This window comes from Phlebotomus papatasi, chromosome 2 (genome assembly GCF_024763615.1).
Source record: "Phlebotomus papatasi isolate M1 chromosome 2, Ppap_2.1, whole genome shotgun sequence".
Lineage (NCBI taxonomy): Eukaryota > Metazoa > Arthropoda > Insecta > Diptera > Psychodidae > Phlebotomus > Phlebotomus papatasi.
This window is the reverse complement of record NC_077223.1, coordinates 92229046-92247019: the sequence shown is the minus strand read 5'-3', so window position 1 is coordinate 92247019 and position 17974 is coordinate 92229046. Positions and strand designations below refer to the sequence as shown.

Below are 17974 nucleotides of genomic sequence, written 5' to 3'. Positions count from 1 at the left end.
TTAAATAAATTTTTTTTTCCAACTGTAGCAATGGCAGAAAAATAGCAGGGAAAGTAATTTCGTTGGAGAAAAGTATCAAAACAAATTTTCAACCACCCATGAAATTGTGGGATTGAACATAAAATAAATTTACGTAGCCCGTATATTATTCAGGAGAGAATAATTCACGCATATATTTTAAAAATACATTTTTTTCGCCCACAAAATACTGTTGTGAAAGAAAAGGGACAATTTTTCAAACGCCAAAGAAGGATCTTTATGTCAAACATAATTTTCCTTTTTTTTCCCAGACAGACTTCAACACACAAAAAATTCAGAGTTTTCCTTGAATATTTTTTTTTTGTTGTGGCACTCTTTGTCAGTCAAGAAACAACAATTCATTGAATTATAAAGTTTTCTTCTCAAGAGCAAAAAGTGTATTGAAGAGAGAAAAAAATTTAATATAAGGTTTAAGTGAGTTTTTGAAGAGTTTAACAAAGTCACTTATACAGCACTTTTCGATGGGGGTGTTACAAAACCCCACAGCCCCTTGTGCGATATTTTGTTGAATGGAATTAAATTGAATGATTGAGGAGTTGCAGGGAAATTCAGGAAAAGCCGAAATCAATTAGAGCTGGTCTTGTCAATGAAAATCGCACATGGTTTAATCCGTTGAACGACAAATGGCATTCCTAACACGTTTGGTATCTAATAGGATTTCCCTTCTATGCTGCCCAAAACCCGTCTATTTTGCCAATGAAAATACCATTTAAACACATATTACAATATGGGCTCCAAAAATAACATTCTCAGCTAATTTTCATTAGAGCTCAAATTACTGGATAATCCCGTCGCAATTGAAATGTCTCCGATTTTGGAAATTAACTTTCAATTAATTTACTCTTTGACGTACCGCCAGGTTTAATGACGTAAACCAAAGATATGACCAATGACGTTGGAGCAAGAGATAAATTTACATGAAAAATAAAAGCTTTCGGTCTAAACTTGGGACGCCTATTTTTTCACCTCTGGAAAATTCCTTGTGCATATTTATCATTATTAAAGTAAATATAAATATACTATTGCACGTGTATGTTTTTTTTCATTTTATTGACTCAGACTTCAATCATTGTTAAGTGAAACAAACATTTTCCAGGAATTTTCACTGTAGACGTCATCATTTTGTCGTCTAGGTGTTCTAGTGCCACCATAAATAAACCATTATCCTTCTGGGAATCAACAAAAGGAGTCGACAACCCAAAGATTTATTAATAGCTGAATTCTATGAGAAATCTTCTTTGGTAAAGCTCCCTCAGATACCTCCCACATTTTATTTGTATTCGAAGCATTTCAAAAAATAAACTTACTAGCTTTGTTAGATCAAATGGAGCTTTGATAAAGTTCAAGGGGATATTCATAAGTAATTAGAGTGGCTCGAGTTCCCGGTTCCGCGGAAAAATAAGGGTTACCCGTGAGTTTCCTGAAAAACCAAATGGATTCCCCGAGAGTTCCTTGAAAAACGAATGGGCTTCCCGGATTCCCCGAGAGTTTCCTGAAAATGCATGGGTTCCCCGGTTCCCAAAATGTTCCCTGAAAAATGTATGGGTATCAGTGGTTCGCGAAATGTTTTCTGAAATATATATATATATATATATAGGTTTCCCGGAATGTTTCCTGAAAAATGAATGGGTTCCCCGCGTTCCCCGGGTTTGCTGAAAAATGAATGGATTCCCCGGGTTTCCTGAAAAATGTATGGGTTCCTCCGGGTTCTCTGTAAAAATATCGGATCCCCGAGATATCCTTGAAAAACATTTGGGTTCCCCGTGGGTTCTCTGGCCAGATTAGCCCGAGTTCCCCGATATAAGTTACCCCTTGATAAAATTTTATTTATAGTTTTACAAATAAAAGCTTCATGTATCCCTTTAAATACTATCACTCAGAAATTATGGATTTAAAAGGAGTTTAAAAATCATTTATACAGCTCATACAACTTAGATCAAGTAAATAATGAGCAAATTGACTTGATTTAATCCTGCTATCATACTGTCCACGGTAAAAAATTTTGGCACATATTTGTTACAAAAATTAGCTCGTCCACGGACACCATAATTTTTGGCACAATTTTGTTCATTTTACGTGACTCAAAAAGATAACCAATATTAGTAACGAATTTGTTCCAAAAAGTAGCTCGTCTAATATAAAATCATATCCTCCTCTCACAGTCAGTCACCCGTACAGTACAAATTGATTCCAAAAAAAAATTGTTCCAAGAAAAACTTGTTCCAATATTTTGGTCAGTGTCCAAAAGTTTTTACCGTGTAGGGGAAAATACTCTCCCTTAGAACATTTATGTCTTCGAATAATTTGAATTTTCTGTCAGTTTTCCTAAGAGACTTACATATTTCTATTAAATATTAGTTAAAAACTTGACCTCACTTCTGACTCCTGGGGTCTCTGCCACGGTACGGGGACTCTTGGTGCCGAGAGCTCACTCTAACCAGCTTTCGCGAACTATCTTTGTCGACGGGGTTGTCCTGTTCAACTCCCTTCCTTTGCATGCCAGATCGTCTTTGATCGGCATCGCTAGATTCTACCAGACTGGACCAGGCTAAATTCGTTTCTCTTTTTCCTTTCTTTCTTCTCTGTTATTATTTTCTGATTGTCTTTCTTTTTCAAACCATGTAAGAGGGGCGGACCCTATTGGTATTGATTGAAATAAATAATAATAATAATAATAATTAGTTGGCTTCTCATCAATTACTGATAATTCCGTGATAATTCAGTGTAAATCTCTTACGAAAACCAAAAGAAATTCACATTATTCGAAGGCATGAACGTTCGAAGGGAGAACACTTTCCCCTAAATTAAATTGGAGATAATATGCGTTCAAATATGTTATTTCAAGCTATTAAAATTGTAGACTTTGTTTATAAATTTTGAATTATTCACGAATGAAAAACCGGAATTAGCTTTTAGGTCCAATATACACAAAAATACACATAAATTTGATATCATTTCCATTATTATTTTTTTAATAAACGAGAAATCCATATCTATTTCAACCAGTTTTTGTGGGCCGACTCCCACTTTTTCATTCGATTAAGTAAAGGATTTTTATGTAAGAGACCTTTAATCGGTTATCTTACGCCTTTACTGCTAAATTTCACAGATTTTGATACTCTTAAGGGCCAGCCTGTGCTTATTTGAGACCTTACACACTGAAGAGTACTTCCTCGTGTTTTTTCTTTGCCCATCTAAAACAGTGTGGAGATCTTTAAATTCCGAATTAGGAATGATTCCGAATTATCCTCATTTTCCGTACTATGTAAAAATACATTATTCTCCCTTATGCAACCTTCAGACTAAAGGTGAAGCGTAAAAACTCGCTTTGTCGTTCAAAATCAAAATAGGACCAGGATATTCCTTCGGTTTGTAGAAATAATTATCCAGATAATCTTAAGTCAATAGAGATAGAGGTTAATATCAATCTCACCAAATAAACCACACACAAAAAAGAAAACATTTTAGGCTCTTGGCATATTACGATACAAACATTGCTTTGGAGGTTAGTAGTGGAAGCGGAGCAAACGGTCAAACTCACACGCTAGGGTATCGTGGGGTGGACGTGTTAGGGGTCGGCAACTCGGGTAGGAAGCAGAGGGCGGTCGTCGGGCAGCAAACTCGGACACTCGGGAGTTAGTCACTCAGATGGTGAGACTTCGAGAGGGCACCTGTCACCTTTCTGGGACGCCTCGAGGGCGCCCTCGGGATCGGCACTGCGGGCACGGGGCGGCGCCTTCGGGCGCTGATGGAAGAGACCCAGGGAGTGGCGTTGGGGTTCCTCGGGTATGATGGGCGGTGAAGGGGGCTCTGGTGGTGGGGCACGCTTCTCTATCGAGTACACGGGCTCGCCGGACTCGAAGAAAGCGTCATAGTTGCGCTTGCTGAGGTTCTCGCGCGTGAAGGTGGGATTGGACACGTGGATGTTGAGATCTTCACGAAGACGGGTCGGCTCAATGTGGTCGACAGCAGCGTGTCGTCCGAGGCGGCCGAGGTGCAGATGGAGACGTGGACGGTTCTTCTTAGGCTTGGTGGCCGGTGGTGGGAGGACGGGATAGTGAACAGCAGTCTCGAAGAACTCGTTGGGGTCACGTCCGTAGAAGGGATCGTCTAAGGCGGGCTCGTCGCCGGAGAGGTCAGTGGGATCAATGGGGTCGGCGGGCCGGTCGAGGGAGTCATCGAGGGTGGTGATGGGGCTGGGGGGTCGGGACCTGGTGGGGGACAAGACGAGAGGCTCGCGCAGGTTGTCCAGAGTGGGTCGTGGCTTGAATCTCGGCACAGCAGCACCGTATGTCATACACAGTAGTTCATCTGCTGGGAATATTACGTACATTCCTGGCCCCCACGATGCATGGCGATCGGTCCTGGCTCGGCTCTAGCATCCACCGGACCCGCTCCTATGCTCATCTAACACCCCCTATGCCTTCCAAGTCCCACGTGCTCTTACCCAAACAATATTATATCACAAAAGAGCGAAACCTGGAAAATCACCCAAAACCTCAATGTCCTCGAAGGGTCACCGACGCGCAACCCCCAATCCCAGATTTTCAATTACACCACCAACAACACACTCGGGTCAAATGACACGACCCTGAGGAGATTCCGTCACTCCTAAATGTTCGGAGGAATCACACAAAAATAATACCCTCCCTCTTAAAAGGTTTTTTTTATATGGTGAGACTTTTTGGTTTGAAGAGTCTGGAAATAGAAATAGACAAATAAAAGAAAAATCAAATATTAAAACATTGAGCTCTATAGGTAATCAAATAAAATAATTATGAGCACGTGTATTTTTAAGAGAGAGTATGGTTTATTGAAAATAATTTGAAATGAAAAAGAAGTGTTTGTTTAGAATACAGAATGATGTAAAGAATATTTTTAGATGTTTTGAAAAACGAAAAGAATTTCGAATTAACTAAGTAAAGAATGACTTCAATCGGACTATTTTCCGATTCTGTAATCTAAACCCTCGTCTACTAAATGACTTAACAAAGTTGATCTACAAATACTTATAGTTACTCGTATCGAGATTCTTATATTGGAAGAACTAAACAGTTCACCGGATTACAAAGGTACATATGTCGATTTCTATTAAAGATATTTCATTCACACTCCATTTGCTAAATTTGTTATAAGTTTATCAAAAATGAAACAATTTCACTAGTATAATGTATCTGAAATATAAAGAGAAATTCCAAAACATTTAAATGGTTCAGATTGTTTTATTGGATGCAGGTTTGATACAGAAATTGAACCTAGAACCGTTGAAAAATAAAACCAGTGCTTTGTTTTTAACCCTTTAAGGACGAGAAGGTCAAAAAATTTGGGTCTGAAAATATCACTTTTTCAGACTTTTTAGACCAAAACATAGCTTGAGAAGGCCGTAGGAAAAATTTCATTTTTGGGTCACCGGTGACCCAATCGTCCTTAAAGGGTTAAACCACCCAGGTCGTGCAATACTAAAAGAATATTTTTGTAATGCTTTTTAACAAAGGTTGACCACAAGGATGTTCTCACAAATTTAGCAAAATTGTCATATTTTATATAAGATAACTGATAATCTTCTAGATAGGCATTTTCTTTTAACTTTTATATTATTTTTTCTTAATCATAATAAATTTGACAATTCATTCACTGGAGAAAAAGTTCTCCTTCAAGATGAAATTATGTACATCTTAATATAATTTCTCCATTTTAAAATTAGGATATTATTTCATATACTTAGATGGATCATAAAATGGATATTAATTCATTTTATGATACCTCTGAATACCTAAATCGCCCTAACGTCCTTACATTATTAATGATGGTACGAATATTCAACAGAAAAGTTGAACAATTTTGATTTTATCAAAATTTCTGATTTCCAAACAAAGATTTTCATTACCCTTACCTCGCATGTACATATATGGTTCATATTTAAAATCTAGGATTAAATTCCGCACTGTGCTATCTCAAAATTACAATTTTTCAGAAGAGCTATTTGAAGGAAGTTGGCAAAATTCGTATTCTGAATATCCTGTCATCCGAACATAGGATAGATAAGTAGAACTCGATATTGCAAATAGCATTTCTCTCCGAGTAATAAAGGTCTAAATTTACTTAAAACAGTATGGAGTGGAGTCGTCGAAGTTTTTAACAATTTGCTACAGTTTTGAAGAGGGGTTTGACTTTATGAAATTTAAATTTCAATATTGATTACTCTTAATAAACTCTCTCCAATGAATAAGAACTTTATCTGCATAGAATGCAACATTTCACGGAAAATTTAGTTCAGGTATTTCATACCACAGGTTATAATATGAAAATATTTTCCGACAAAAAAAAAAGATACACATTTGCCTGGCTTTAATGAGTTTTACATCTATGTTTTCTTACGGCTTAACTCTTAACTTTCCTGAACTCTGAAAGATTAACAAGATTCAAGACTTTCGGGAATTGAACTAATGCGCATTTCAGATTGGAGCAACAGTTTAGTTCCGAAAGGTCTTAAATTCCTAAACAAGAAAAAAATAACGGTTTTTCAAAATTCAAAATGGATTATTTTTGTTATTAATATTCAATACGTAGTCAAAATTTTCTCAAAAATATTGACTTGTAACGTTGTAACAAATTACAAAACCTAAGCCATGACCAAATCTTATGTCCTTACGACTTAAGCCGAGAGACGGCTGTATGTTATTATTATATTCAAAATTATGATTTAACTAAATTCCTATCAGTTTCGCATTAACTGAGACGTCTCTTGACTTAAGGCGAGAGACGGGTTTGGTCAGAAATTAATGGAAATGTAAGCTGATCATTATTTTGATTTACGTGAAACCTCAACGAGGTTTAAGTAATAGTAAGTGTTTCTAGTGAATTAGACATGAAGCCCATGTAAACTTCTAGTCTAAAGACTGTATTAAACGGATTTCAAATTACAAGTTTAACCTAATTCCTGAAAGTTCCCAATTTCTAAGCAGTATTCCCATGGTCAATTATTTTAAGGAGCTTGAAGGACTACTTTTATACAGGCTTCAGACCTAAAGCTTAGCCATATGGCTTAAGGAGAGACTGGGGCAGTAGTAAACATGTGGTAGCACGAAACACTGAACACTATTCTGACTTATTTCGACCATTTCTTCAGTGGACAAAGGATCCTTATAGTATCTATGAATTTATATAGGTCCCGTCCTTTTAAATCTAATTTATGTATAATTTAAAAAATGCAGTGTTTATAACTACCCCGTGTTCACTAAAGTTTCCCCTAGTTCTCTAATTTATTTATCAGCGAAGATTTTTGGAAAATTTTGTCTTTGGATTGGATTATTAAGGATAAATAACCTATCTAATGCTGAAGAACCAATGTAATTGGTTGCGTTTTAGGATTTTGACCATTTGAGATCATCATGAACTGGGCTAAATCTCTAATCTGAAGATCGCTTTACGCTAGCTTTAGTCTTAATGTTTTGCCCGGTTTTCGAAGATATGGAATTTCAAAAATAAGCATTGCAATGATTTTTCATAATCTACTGAGTCATTTACGTATAATACACAATCCTAAGTCAATTTTTTTTTATAAAAAATGTTGCTTATCTTATTGCTTATTAGAATAATACAGCATGTGAACCATATGGATTAAGTGGGAAACCCGTAGAATTCTGAAATTCTTACTCCGAAAACTTGAAAGAGCTTTGCCTATAAAAATGATTAAACCCTTTAAGGACAATCAGAACACCGATGTGACATAAACAAAATTATTTTCTCTGAATAAAGTTACTTTTTTTCTAAAGTTTGTCACCAGGTAGAGGATTGTAGGATATAAAATATTTTAATATTTCTTTCATATTTACTTTTGTTTTCAAACAAACACCTCTTGGGACTGGAAACTACCATATCTTACATAATATTTTTCTTAAGAACGAAAATTATCAATTATTGTTATTTTCAGGAAAGCTTCTTAAAGATTATGGGCTATATATAGTAGAACCCCGCTATAGGCCATCGCTCTATAGTCCACAATTTATCGACCGTTGATTTCAAAACACTGATATTAAGTTAGGTTATGTTTTTTTAGTACGCGACATGGAATGTTGTCATAATTATTTTAATAGTTTTTGCAAACTTTATTAAGTGGTTGTGATAATTGTGATCCATAATGAAGAGAGCGAGGACAAGTACCACAATCGCAAAGAAAGTGAGAGCCGTCGAGCAATTTCAATACTAAAAGTCGTTGATAATTTTAAAAAATGACATGGACTATAGCGCGACTGAAGTGTCAAATCTGGAACCAAATATGGACTAAAGCGGGGTTCTACTGTATGGACCCCACAATCGTCCATACAGATAAAATATACATCAAATCATTAGACGTTCCATTCAATTTGCTTATAAGTGTAATTTTTATTGTTAATTTTCGGTCAGAGAAAACTGACTTGGCCTTATAAAGGGTCTCCGATTAGCTTCACATGTTTGAATGTTAACTTCAAACGTTTCTTAGAAATCGGTTAAGTTCCTTAAATTAAATATCTTAAATGTTCTTAAATTGCTGTTTAGTTGCGATTCCCTATAATAAATATTCCTGTGAAAAATATCTACGGATGAAAAACCCTTTCAATTGGAAAGACTGGTAAATGTTGCTTTTTTTTTTTACTTTCAAGAAATTGACTTTAATCATGAAATTTTAATGGCTTTCGAAGAAATTTCGGTGAAATAATAAAGAGCTTTAATTTACGATGAAAATTAAAGTAATTACAAGTATACAGAAGGGAATTTAAACGTACGTAACACCGCTGTAAAAATGGATCTAAAAACCCCTTTATAATTACATTGTTTAGTGTCGCTAACATATTATATTTTAAATAAATAAACACTCATGCTACACGAGTACACATCTAATTATAAGATTTTTTTATTACCGCGGATAACCTCATTAATAAATTCTCTCTTCGTGCCTAAACCACAGGATACTGACATCATTAATGCTGAGGACTAAAATAATAAATTAAATTAAATAATTTAAATACAGGATAATTGTATGGTAAATATGTTGATGGAAAAACCAAAATATGTTTTCTCCATCCCACAAAAACTGAGTAAAACTCTGCTGGTGAAGAAGGGATAATGAATGCCAAAGAAGAGGAGAATACAAGGAGAGGAATATTTATAATGTCAAACATAACAAAGCCATTAGAAGAGATGGAGAATTTAATAATAAAATTTACGCCAAGCACATACGTGGAAAGTGTTTTATTGGCAATGAGAAGAATGGCTTTTGCTCAACACTCTCCCTTTCTCTTGGCAAAAAGGATATTATATTCCAATCTATCCCATCAAATATCCTACCCACACAATTTAGAAATCAAGATTTTCGGGTAATCCTATATCGAAAAATCTTCCAGAAAATACTATTAAAATTTTACACGTTTCTAAAATTGCCTTTAAACCTCAATTACCCATCATAAATTAATTTTTTATTCGCAACAGATTTACTCAAAGCTTCACAAAAGTACTGAAAATTCATTTTCCCGGATGATAAAGTATAAAATGATCCACATAAAGAGTCATACAATCAAATTTTATTGATTGACTTTTCCTTCCTGGGTCTTTTTTTTATAACCCAGAGTGTTAAAATGTCATTAGATTCACCAAAAATAATTAATGGACATTAATAATTTTCGAGGGCAGAATTTGTTGCAACATAGACTAATCGAACGGATAATTGATGGCCCAGTTCTGGAGCATTTTACTACATTTTCATGACATCCAGAGGCTAAATAAATGCAAATAAAATGTATTGTGTTCTCATATCTCATTCATTGGTAGTGCTCGTAAAACCCTGTCATGCAATTCCCTTCTGCAAAATCTATCACACTTAATCCAGATTAGGAATCCATTAGTTATCTCGTTGCTATGAGAAACATGTAACATCTTACATTGGATTAAATATGTTTGTCAAAATATTTGAAGTATATTTTCTCTGATATCCTGAAACACAGCAATTTGTCATTTCTCAGTACAAATTGTCATTACAGTACAAGTATTTTTAAAGTTAAATTTGAACAAATTTAAAAAGAAATTTTTATATTTAAAACAGAAACAATTTTATAATAAATGCCGCAATATACAAATCTAGATATCATTTGTAATCCGATAAGCACAAGTTGCCTTATAAACTAATACTAAATGGGTAAAAGATCAATCAAAAAAATATAGACCCCGCCCCCTGTAACTAATAAAAGAACAAAAACATTTAAGAAAAAAAAACGATTATCGATAATGTTCAGAAATTGACAAAGTATATTCATTATAAAATAAATATTTTATTGTGAGGAAACTTAATATACCACTCTCACTAATGTAGTTCCCCTAAAAATAAAGCTTCCAATCCATACTTCTGTAATATTGTTCTAAATTATAGACAAAGTATAAGTTTTGTAAAGTATTAAGCATGTAATTTTCTTTAGTTGTATAAATCACATTATCCTTCAGGCACTACCTTTTATTAAAACGAAGAAGAAGGTTTTCTGAGTAATGTTATAGTTTATCTCCACAGAGCATTAAATATTCAATAATCTCCACCGAAGTTGGTTATAACTTCTTACTGGGCGTGATCTAAAACTAAAATTATTTGCATCTCTTGCATTTGTACACAGCGTATACAATATCTCATGCTACCATACATTTGAACAGCTTATAAAATGTCATAAGGTATCATTTTATATTTTGAATTTCATCACTGTGCAACAGTTCCCAGTGAAATAAAACTTACAGTAGAGTTTCGCTATAGTCCATATTTGGTTCCAGATTTGACACTTAGGTCGCACTATATATAGTCCATGTCATTTTTTAAAATTATCAACGACTTTTTGAAATTGCTCGACAGCTTCTACTTTCTTTGCGATTGTGGTACTTGTCCTCGCTCTCTTCATTATGGATCACAATTATCACAATTACTCAATTAAGTTTACCAAAAATATTAAAATAATTATGACAACGTTGCATGTCGCGTACTAAAAGAACATAACCCATCAAATAATTTCGTCAGATATCTTTAAGTTTTCTGCAGAAAATATCTACACCTCTGCCGAAAATCTGCCGAGAAATCTGTAGATATTCCTACGAATTTTATTTAGGCTTGGGACAAAATTCGTCAGAAATTTTTGCAGATTTTCTGACGAATCCTGGTGCATACTCTGACGAATTTCTGTAGATATTTTGCCGATTTTCCGTAGATTTTTCAACATTCCAGACTTTCCAGACAACTGTGTCAGAAAAGATGGAATATTTTTCACTGAAGTTTGCATAAATCAATATAGTGATTCTTGGTGATTTCACAGTGTTTATATAAAATAAAGAATTCTGCGACGTCGTATTATAAGTAAAGAATAGTGAAGTGATATCTTTAAACGCATTGTCGACCTAAATTTCGTGTTTTTTGTATCATTCGATTGGCGATTTTTAAGAAATTAGTATTTTTGCTCGCGACTTTTTAATTATCTTAAATGTTTAATCGGTAATACTTGTTAAGCAAAGCCTACCATTTTCTTTGAAACTTCTACAGTTTCTTGATAAATCAACAATATTTTTGTTGAGAAAATGGAGACTATGCAGATTTTCTATGCAGAAATTCTGCCGAGAATCTGCAGATTTTCGGAAGAATTTCTGCCGAAAATCTACAGATTTTCAGGCAGAAATTCTGTCGAAAATCTACAGATTTCCTCTGAATGTACTAGAATATACCGTTACAATTCAAAAAACCTCCGAGAAAAATCGACAGGTAGAGCAATGATTTGACGGGAACCTAACTTAAAATCAGTGTTTTGAAATCAACGGTCGATAAATTGTGGACTATAGAGTGATGGCCTATAGCGGAGCTCTACTGTAATTTATATTTATATGTAAAATAATAGTGTTTAATATCAATTTAAAATAAAAAGACATGACAAAGCGCCTTACAGCGCTGAACTTACAGAGTGCTCAAACTCACGAGAAAGAGCTATCCGTGTACTATATAACTTTTCACATGTTTTTGGGTAAATACCGCTTTACTACCGATTAAATTGACTGATATTAAAAAAAAACCACTCTGAAATAAGAAATTGCTTAAGAAAAGTAGGTTTTAGAATATTTTAGCATGAGTAACAAGTGTACGAACAAATAAAAAAGTAAATCCGAGAAAGATAAATCATATGCAGGTATAGTGCCGATTCACTTCCGATTAAGTCCGATGCAGTTGGATTGTAAATTTCAAGATCTTTCAAAAAATCAAGAATTAAGCAAATCTGTTGAAAAATAGACCCTCCAAAGTGGTTAAATTTTGATCTTCGAAAATTCGATATCTAAATGGTTTTCGAACATAGGTGCACAAGGACGAAATATTCACCTTGACTACCTCTAAAACATATTTTCGAAAATCAAAAGAATCGTAGGAACCGCTTTCGAAATAAACCAAAAAAAAAGGTTTTGGAGGGGTAGAAGTGTGGTGAGGGGAGAAGGAAAAACAGACTGTCCTAGATAATGTTGGCTTGTGAAGGGGGGGGGGTCATCGAAGACCGGAAGTCGATAACTCTCACCGTTTGGCATCTAGCCGTGTCAGAAGTTGAAAACAAAGTGGATTATATAACTGCTATCCCTTTGAGTTCGAGCAGTAAAATGTACGATCTTAAGATGAAATTTTGATTTTTAGAAGTACCAGATACGAGACATTCAGGAATGTTTATAATACAATATTTATTTATAAAATACGAGGCGCAGTGCTCTCAAGTCAGCTTGTTACTCAACTCGACCGGTAGAATTATTTAACTAATTTTTTTCTCTGAAATTTTTACTGATTTGCATTATGTATAATAGACCTTATAATGTTAAATCGGTTATATTTTTTAATGCAATTCAATTTATTGGTAACCACACAATTCTTCTTTTCATTTTGAATTTTGGTATTTAACTTTGCATAAAAAGTTACTTCTAATTTTAATAAATTTCTAAATTATAATGAATATATAATATAATTAAAAAAAAACTCAAAATCATTCATTTGTGAAAAGACATAGAGCCTCTGTTGGATATTTAGCCTGCATTATCATTGTAATTAATAAAGCTTTTATAAACTAATTCCTATTCATTTCTGCATATGATTGATTTATTTGAAAAAAATCATTGGAAAATCTAATTAAATAACAAAAATGAAATGTATGAAATGGAACCACAATCCTTTGAAGCCTTTGTATAAAATAACAAAAGGGCATAAAACGCTCTATTGTTCTCTATTGAAATTGTTCCACTGATGTTCCTGATCAATTACTCTTGGTTATAATGTTACTTTTATCAATTAGTGCGGTTGTGACACAAATATATTGTGAAGGTTCATGAATAAGGGGTGGATATTAAGGTCAAAAGCCCATGTAAACATATCCAACTATGGTGACAATGGGGTGTATATAGGGTGTATAATACTTCCACTCTCTTTAACAAATATCGAAACAGCAATATTTTGAAATTTTTCGGTCGTTTAATGTCATGTTGTGCAGCATAGTTTAGCTGAAGGGGGTGGAATCCATTTATTAAATGGGAAAACTCTCTTGTTACTTCGAAAAAAAAATGTGATATGTCCAATACACGCAATGGTAAAATAATACCACAGAAAGTGAGTCTGAGGACAACCCATGTTTTGGGGGAACTTGAAGTACTTTTAGTAGGGATGACACTCTGACTCTAACAACTGTGACATGGTCCTTCGACCCCTTCTGTGGGCTTTCTGGTTTGATGGCAAAGAAAAGTTACTTTCTGCATAAGCTGTCGTGCGGTGAAAGTTTCTGAGGCTTTTTTTCTCCTCTCCATATACAATCCCAAAAAAGGTTGGGTGTAATCAATTCTAATGATTTTCCTCGATGGTTTCCATTAGAGACGTCAGGCAATAAAATACGAGAGACGAATTTCTTGCTCAATATCATCACATTCGATTGATTACAATCATTTTCTGTTTGGTATACCACAAATATATGTAGCTCCTGGTGCGAGTTTCATCATGAAAATAAATTGAACTCCATCTACATACACCACAGGATCGACTTGAATTACACTTTTAATACGCAACCCTATAGCAAAATGTCCTACACTCTGTTCAGAATGGCATACAAATTTTCACAGTAAAAAGAGGAAATATCCGTGTCACGTTTAGGAAATTTATAATTTACAATCAAAAGAATTAGTGCTAAAATACACGGAGATTCACAAGAAATGTTCATAGAACGTTACTGTTAAAAAAAATACTAAAGATATCGGAAAATTCATGGAATTGCATTAGACTGTTTACAGAAATCTCCAAGGAAGTTTCCTAAACATTTCCTAAATTTAAAATATCCTACTTATTTCACTGTGAGTGTAGTATTTAAGGAAAAGTCTGGAAATTTTCCAATTGATTGTAGATTTTCATGCAGTTCTTCAAAAAATTCCAACATTTTTACTATTTTTTTTTAATCCGTTACCAAAAAATTTTCAAAAAAATTGTGTAGCATTTTTGTATTTCAAAAGAATTTATACTTCAGAATTCTTATGAATGTTCCATGCTACCTCGTAGGATAGTGACAAGAAATCTGCAGACCCCTTCTTAAAATTTTTCATAATCAATATCTTCAGTAAAACGGTACAGATTTTCCTTTTCAAAGGAAATGGAGAAGATGAATCTAAAATAAATTCGACAGTATTGAGTCGAGTTGACGTATCATATTTCATTGGAACATCTTCTCCTCGGAGATACTACCTGGTCAGATTGACTAATGGTATTTCCGTGAAGAGAAGAACTTCCCTGGCAATACTCCATCTCTCTCCAGCTTCTGATAAAATCGATTGTCTCAATAAATCTTTCCCGATAAGTCGTCGTCGTCTCTCAATGAATTCCAAATTATACTCAAGAGGTGAACAAACATATGAAAATCAATATAATGTGCTATCATTAATTAAGTAAATATCTCAGACCTATAAAGCTACGTTCGCGTGCTTTCTATACTGAAACAGTTCCGAAATTTAGTTCACCTCAGTCCAGCTACAGGGTGAAAGCAATTGATGACATGGACTCAGTTAGTGACTCCAAAAAGCCTCATATATTCCACTAATTGCACCATCAGTCCATCGCTAATCGGTCTTTTCATGACACATTCCCCTAACCCATCGCCTCAATTTACCTGTCGATCATTTGGCTTTTTCAGCGAAAGAGATTCACCTTTCACCCTATTAATAATACTCTTCTATCGATTTTTGAGAAATATTGAATATTGGATGAGATAAAATTTCTCCAGGAAATCTGCTGAGATTTAGAGTGACGTCAGGGAGATTTCGTGGAAACCATCTGAAGTAGAGGAATTAGACGGAGTTGACCTATAGCTTGAAAACTTCTGAGCCAATTACGGAAAGAGCAGAAGGCAGCTAATGATCTATTCATTAAGTCTGAAAAGTGAGCACTATTTCTGGGAAATTTTTAATTAAGGTAAGTCGAACATATATCGACCATTAAGATAAGATCGTCACCCCAAAATAAAATGATTTTTTCTAAATTATTCCTTGGTTTTTGCTTTTTGACTACATAATCGCAAAAAACTCGTTAAAAATGAAGAATAATATTTCAAAAATCATTTTATTTTCGGGTAACGATCCAACCTTCATGGTCGATACGTTTCACTTACCTTATTGTAATTTTTGCTTTTTTAACTTAAACATACAAAATTTTTATTAATTACTAATTTATTGTTCTTTATAATACGAAAAAAATTGGTGAAAAAAGGTCAGTCAGAAAAGAAAATTCATACCTAGAAACCCTAGAAACAAGAACCTCTAGAGAAAGGATTTGAAAACCTGGTTATTTTTGATTGATATGACTAAAATTGGTTAAAATTAACAATGAACAAAGTCAGTTCTGTTCAAGTGATAAGAATTTAATATTTTAACATTTAAAAGTCTTCCCTTTCACTTGAAAGCCTTTCAATATAATATACATTAGCTACAGCAGAGGAATTCTGTAAGAGTATGACAATGTCATATAATTGGTTGAAGAACTGGCGTGATGTGTATTGATAGGGGACTCCCCGGTGGTGGCCAGTGGATTTGAAGTAACTTCACAAAGAAAAACACTACTTCAATCTTTCCCAGAGCTTTCGGTCCTGGATGTGGTCCTTCTTCAGTGGTCGACTAAACCATGTTTTTTTTTGTACTTTATGAGAATCGTTATTTTGTATGGGATTGGACAATATCATCACTTTCAGTTTATCAATTGGGAAGGTTTTTTTTTAGGAAATTGTTTTTACAGATTTTCAACTTTTGAGCAATCATTCTTTAGGTACTGATGACTCAGAAAGCGCCAAGTCACATCAATACCTAAAGAAAAATTGCTCAAAAGTTGAAAATCAGTAAAAACAATTTCCTAAAAAAAATCTACCCAATTGATAAACTGAAAGTGATGATATTGTTCAATTCCACACAAAATAACGATCCTCATTAAGTACAAAAAACATAGTTTAGTCGATCACTGAAGAAGGTCCACATCCAGGACCGAAAGTTCTGGGAAAGATTGAATAAGTGTTTTCTTTGTGAAGTGACTTCAAATCCACTAGCCACCACCGGAGAGCCCCTTATCAAGGCAATGTCATATGACAAATTTAACTTTTTTATGTAGTAAATTCAGAACTTATCAAAAATGCAATGCATATCAGTTGCAAAGAGCTTCATACAACTCCTTGCAATGGCCATTCGATGCTCATTAAACTTTAATATTATCCTGCTCCCGAATTTACTTTGAAAATTCATCATATGACATTGTCATATCGTTACAGAATTCCCCTACTGGCGTTTTAGTTTTTTTTAGAAAGAGCCATTACTGCGAAAAAAGAGGGTGCGATTAACTTTTTTCCTCATAACTTTACCACTTTTTAGGTATAAAAATATATCAACATTTTTTAATGTTAATTTTACACCTTTTTAAGGGTAAAATTAACATGAAAAAGGGTAACTTTAACCCCCAATACACCTAAAAAGGGTAATATTTACACCAATTTCGGATCAATACTGCAGGGTAAAATTAACATTTCTGGAATGTTATTTTAACTTTTTCGGATTTCCCTCAGTGATGGGTCAAACTGATTAAGAACTTTAACGAAAATGAAATGTCTGAAGCTCGGATTATCCGAAGCAACCACACTTCCCCCTTATTAGGTGAAAGTGCTCTCCCTTCGAACGTTCATGCCTTCAAATAATTTGAATTTCTTTTGTTTTTCGTAAGAGATTTAGACTAAATTATCATCTAATTATCAACAATTGATGATAAGCTTACTAAAATTTAGTAGAAATTTGTAAATCTCTTAGAAAAGCTAAAAGAAAATTCGCCTTATTCGAAGGCATGAACGTTCGAATGGAGGGTACTTTCCCCTATATATCTATGCAGGGGCATAACATTTTCTATGTTTCCCATATGTTTCTAGCGAGCCGAAAAAACTTTTGAGTTTATTAGCTGTTTTCTGTCATTGTATAATAAATTAGTATAAAATACTAATACAAAATAAAAGCCAATGTAATAACGAAAAGGCAACCGAAAACCCTAAATTGCCAACCTACGTAGTTTTGGAGATATCTCGTGAAATGTGTAAGAAAACAGGGAATAAAATACACTAAAACCGGTCGCATTTTTCAGAGATAATGTCACTCCCCTGTGTCTATGTGTTTATTAACCTAAAATTTGTGATAAATCTAATTGTTTATTAATAGAATTTATATTGAACCAAGATTATCCCATAATGAACAACAAAAATCATTTAAATTAAAATTCGTCGCTCAATTTCATCTGTTGTATAATTTAAAGTCTAAGGAAAATAATAAATTTCCCAGTAAATTCACCTTTTTCCGAGTCCAACAAAAATATTAAGCATTATAGTGGCACATGGAAGATGTTTTTCATGCAAATTCCTGC

The 17974-nt window shown here is 34.0% G+C and overlaps 1 protein-coding gene across 7 annotated transcripts in view; it reads right to left on the bottom strand.

Moving 5' to 3' along the window:
• LOC129802393 (uncharacterized) overlaps window positions 1-17974 on the bottom strand; it is a 209251-nt gene that overhangs the window by 151442 nt on the left and 39835 nt on the right. For 5 of the 7 annotated variants that reach the window (XM_055848161.1, XM_055848164.1, XM_055848163.1 and 2 more), the window contains one exon: window positions 3718-4737. The exons of 1 other annotated variant lie outside the window; for it this stretch is intronic. In XM_055848161.1, the coding sequence (XP_055704136.1) occupies window positions 3718-4372 (655 nt within the window). In that variant the 5' untranslated portion in view covers window positions 4373-4737. Of the gene's footprint in view, window positions 1-3580; window positions 4738-17974 lie in introns of all 7 variants that reach the window. One more of the 7 variants, XM_055848166.1, reaches the window with a different exon arrangement.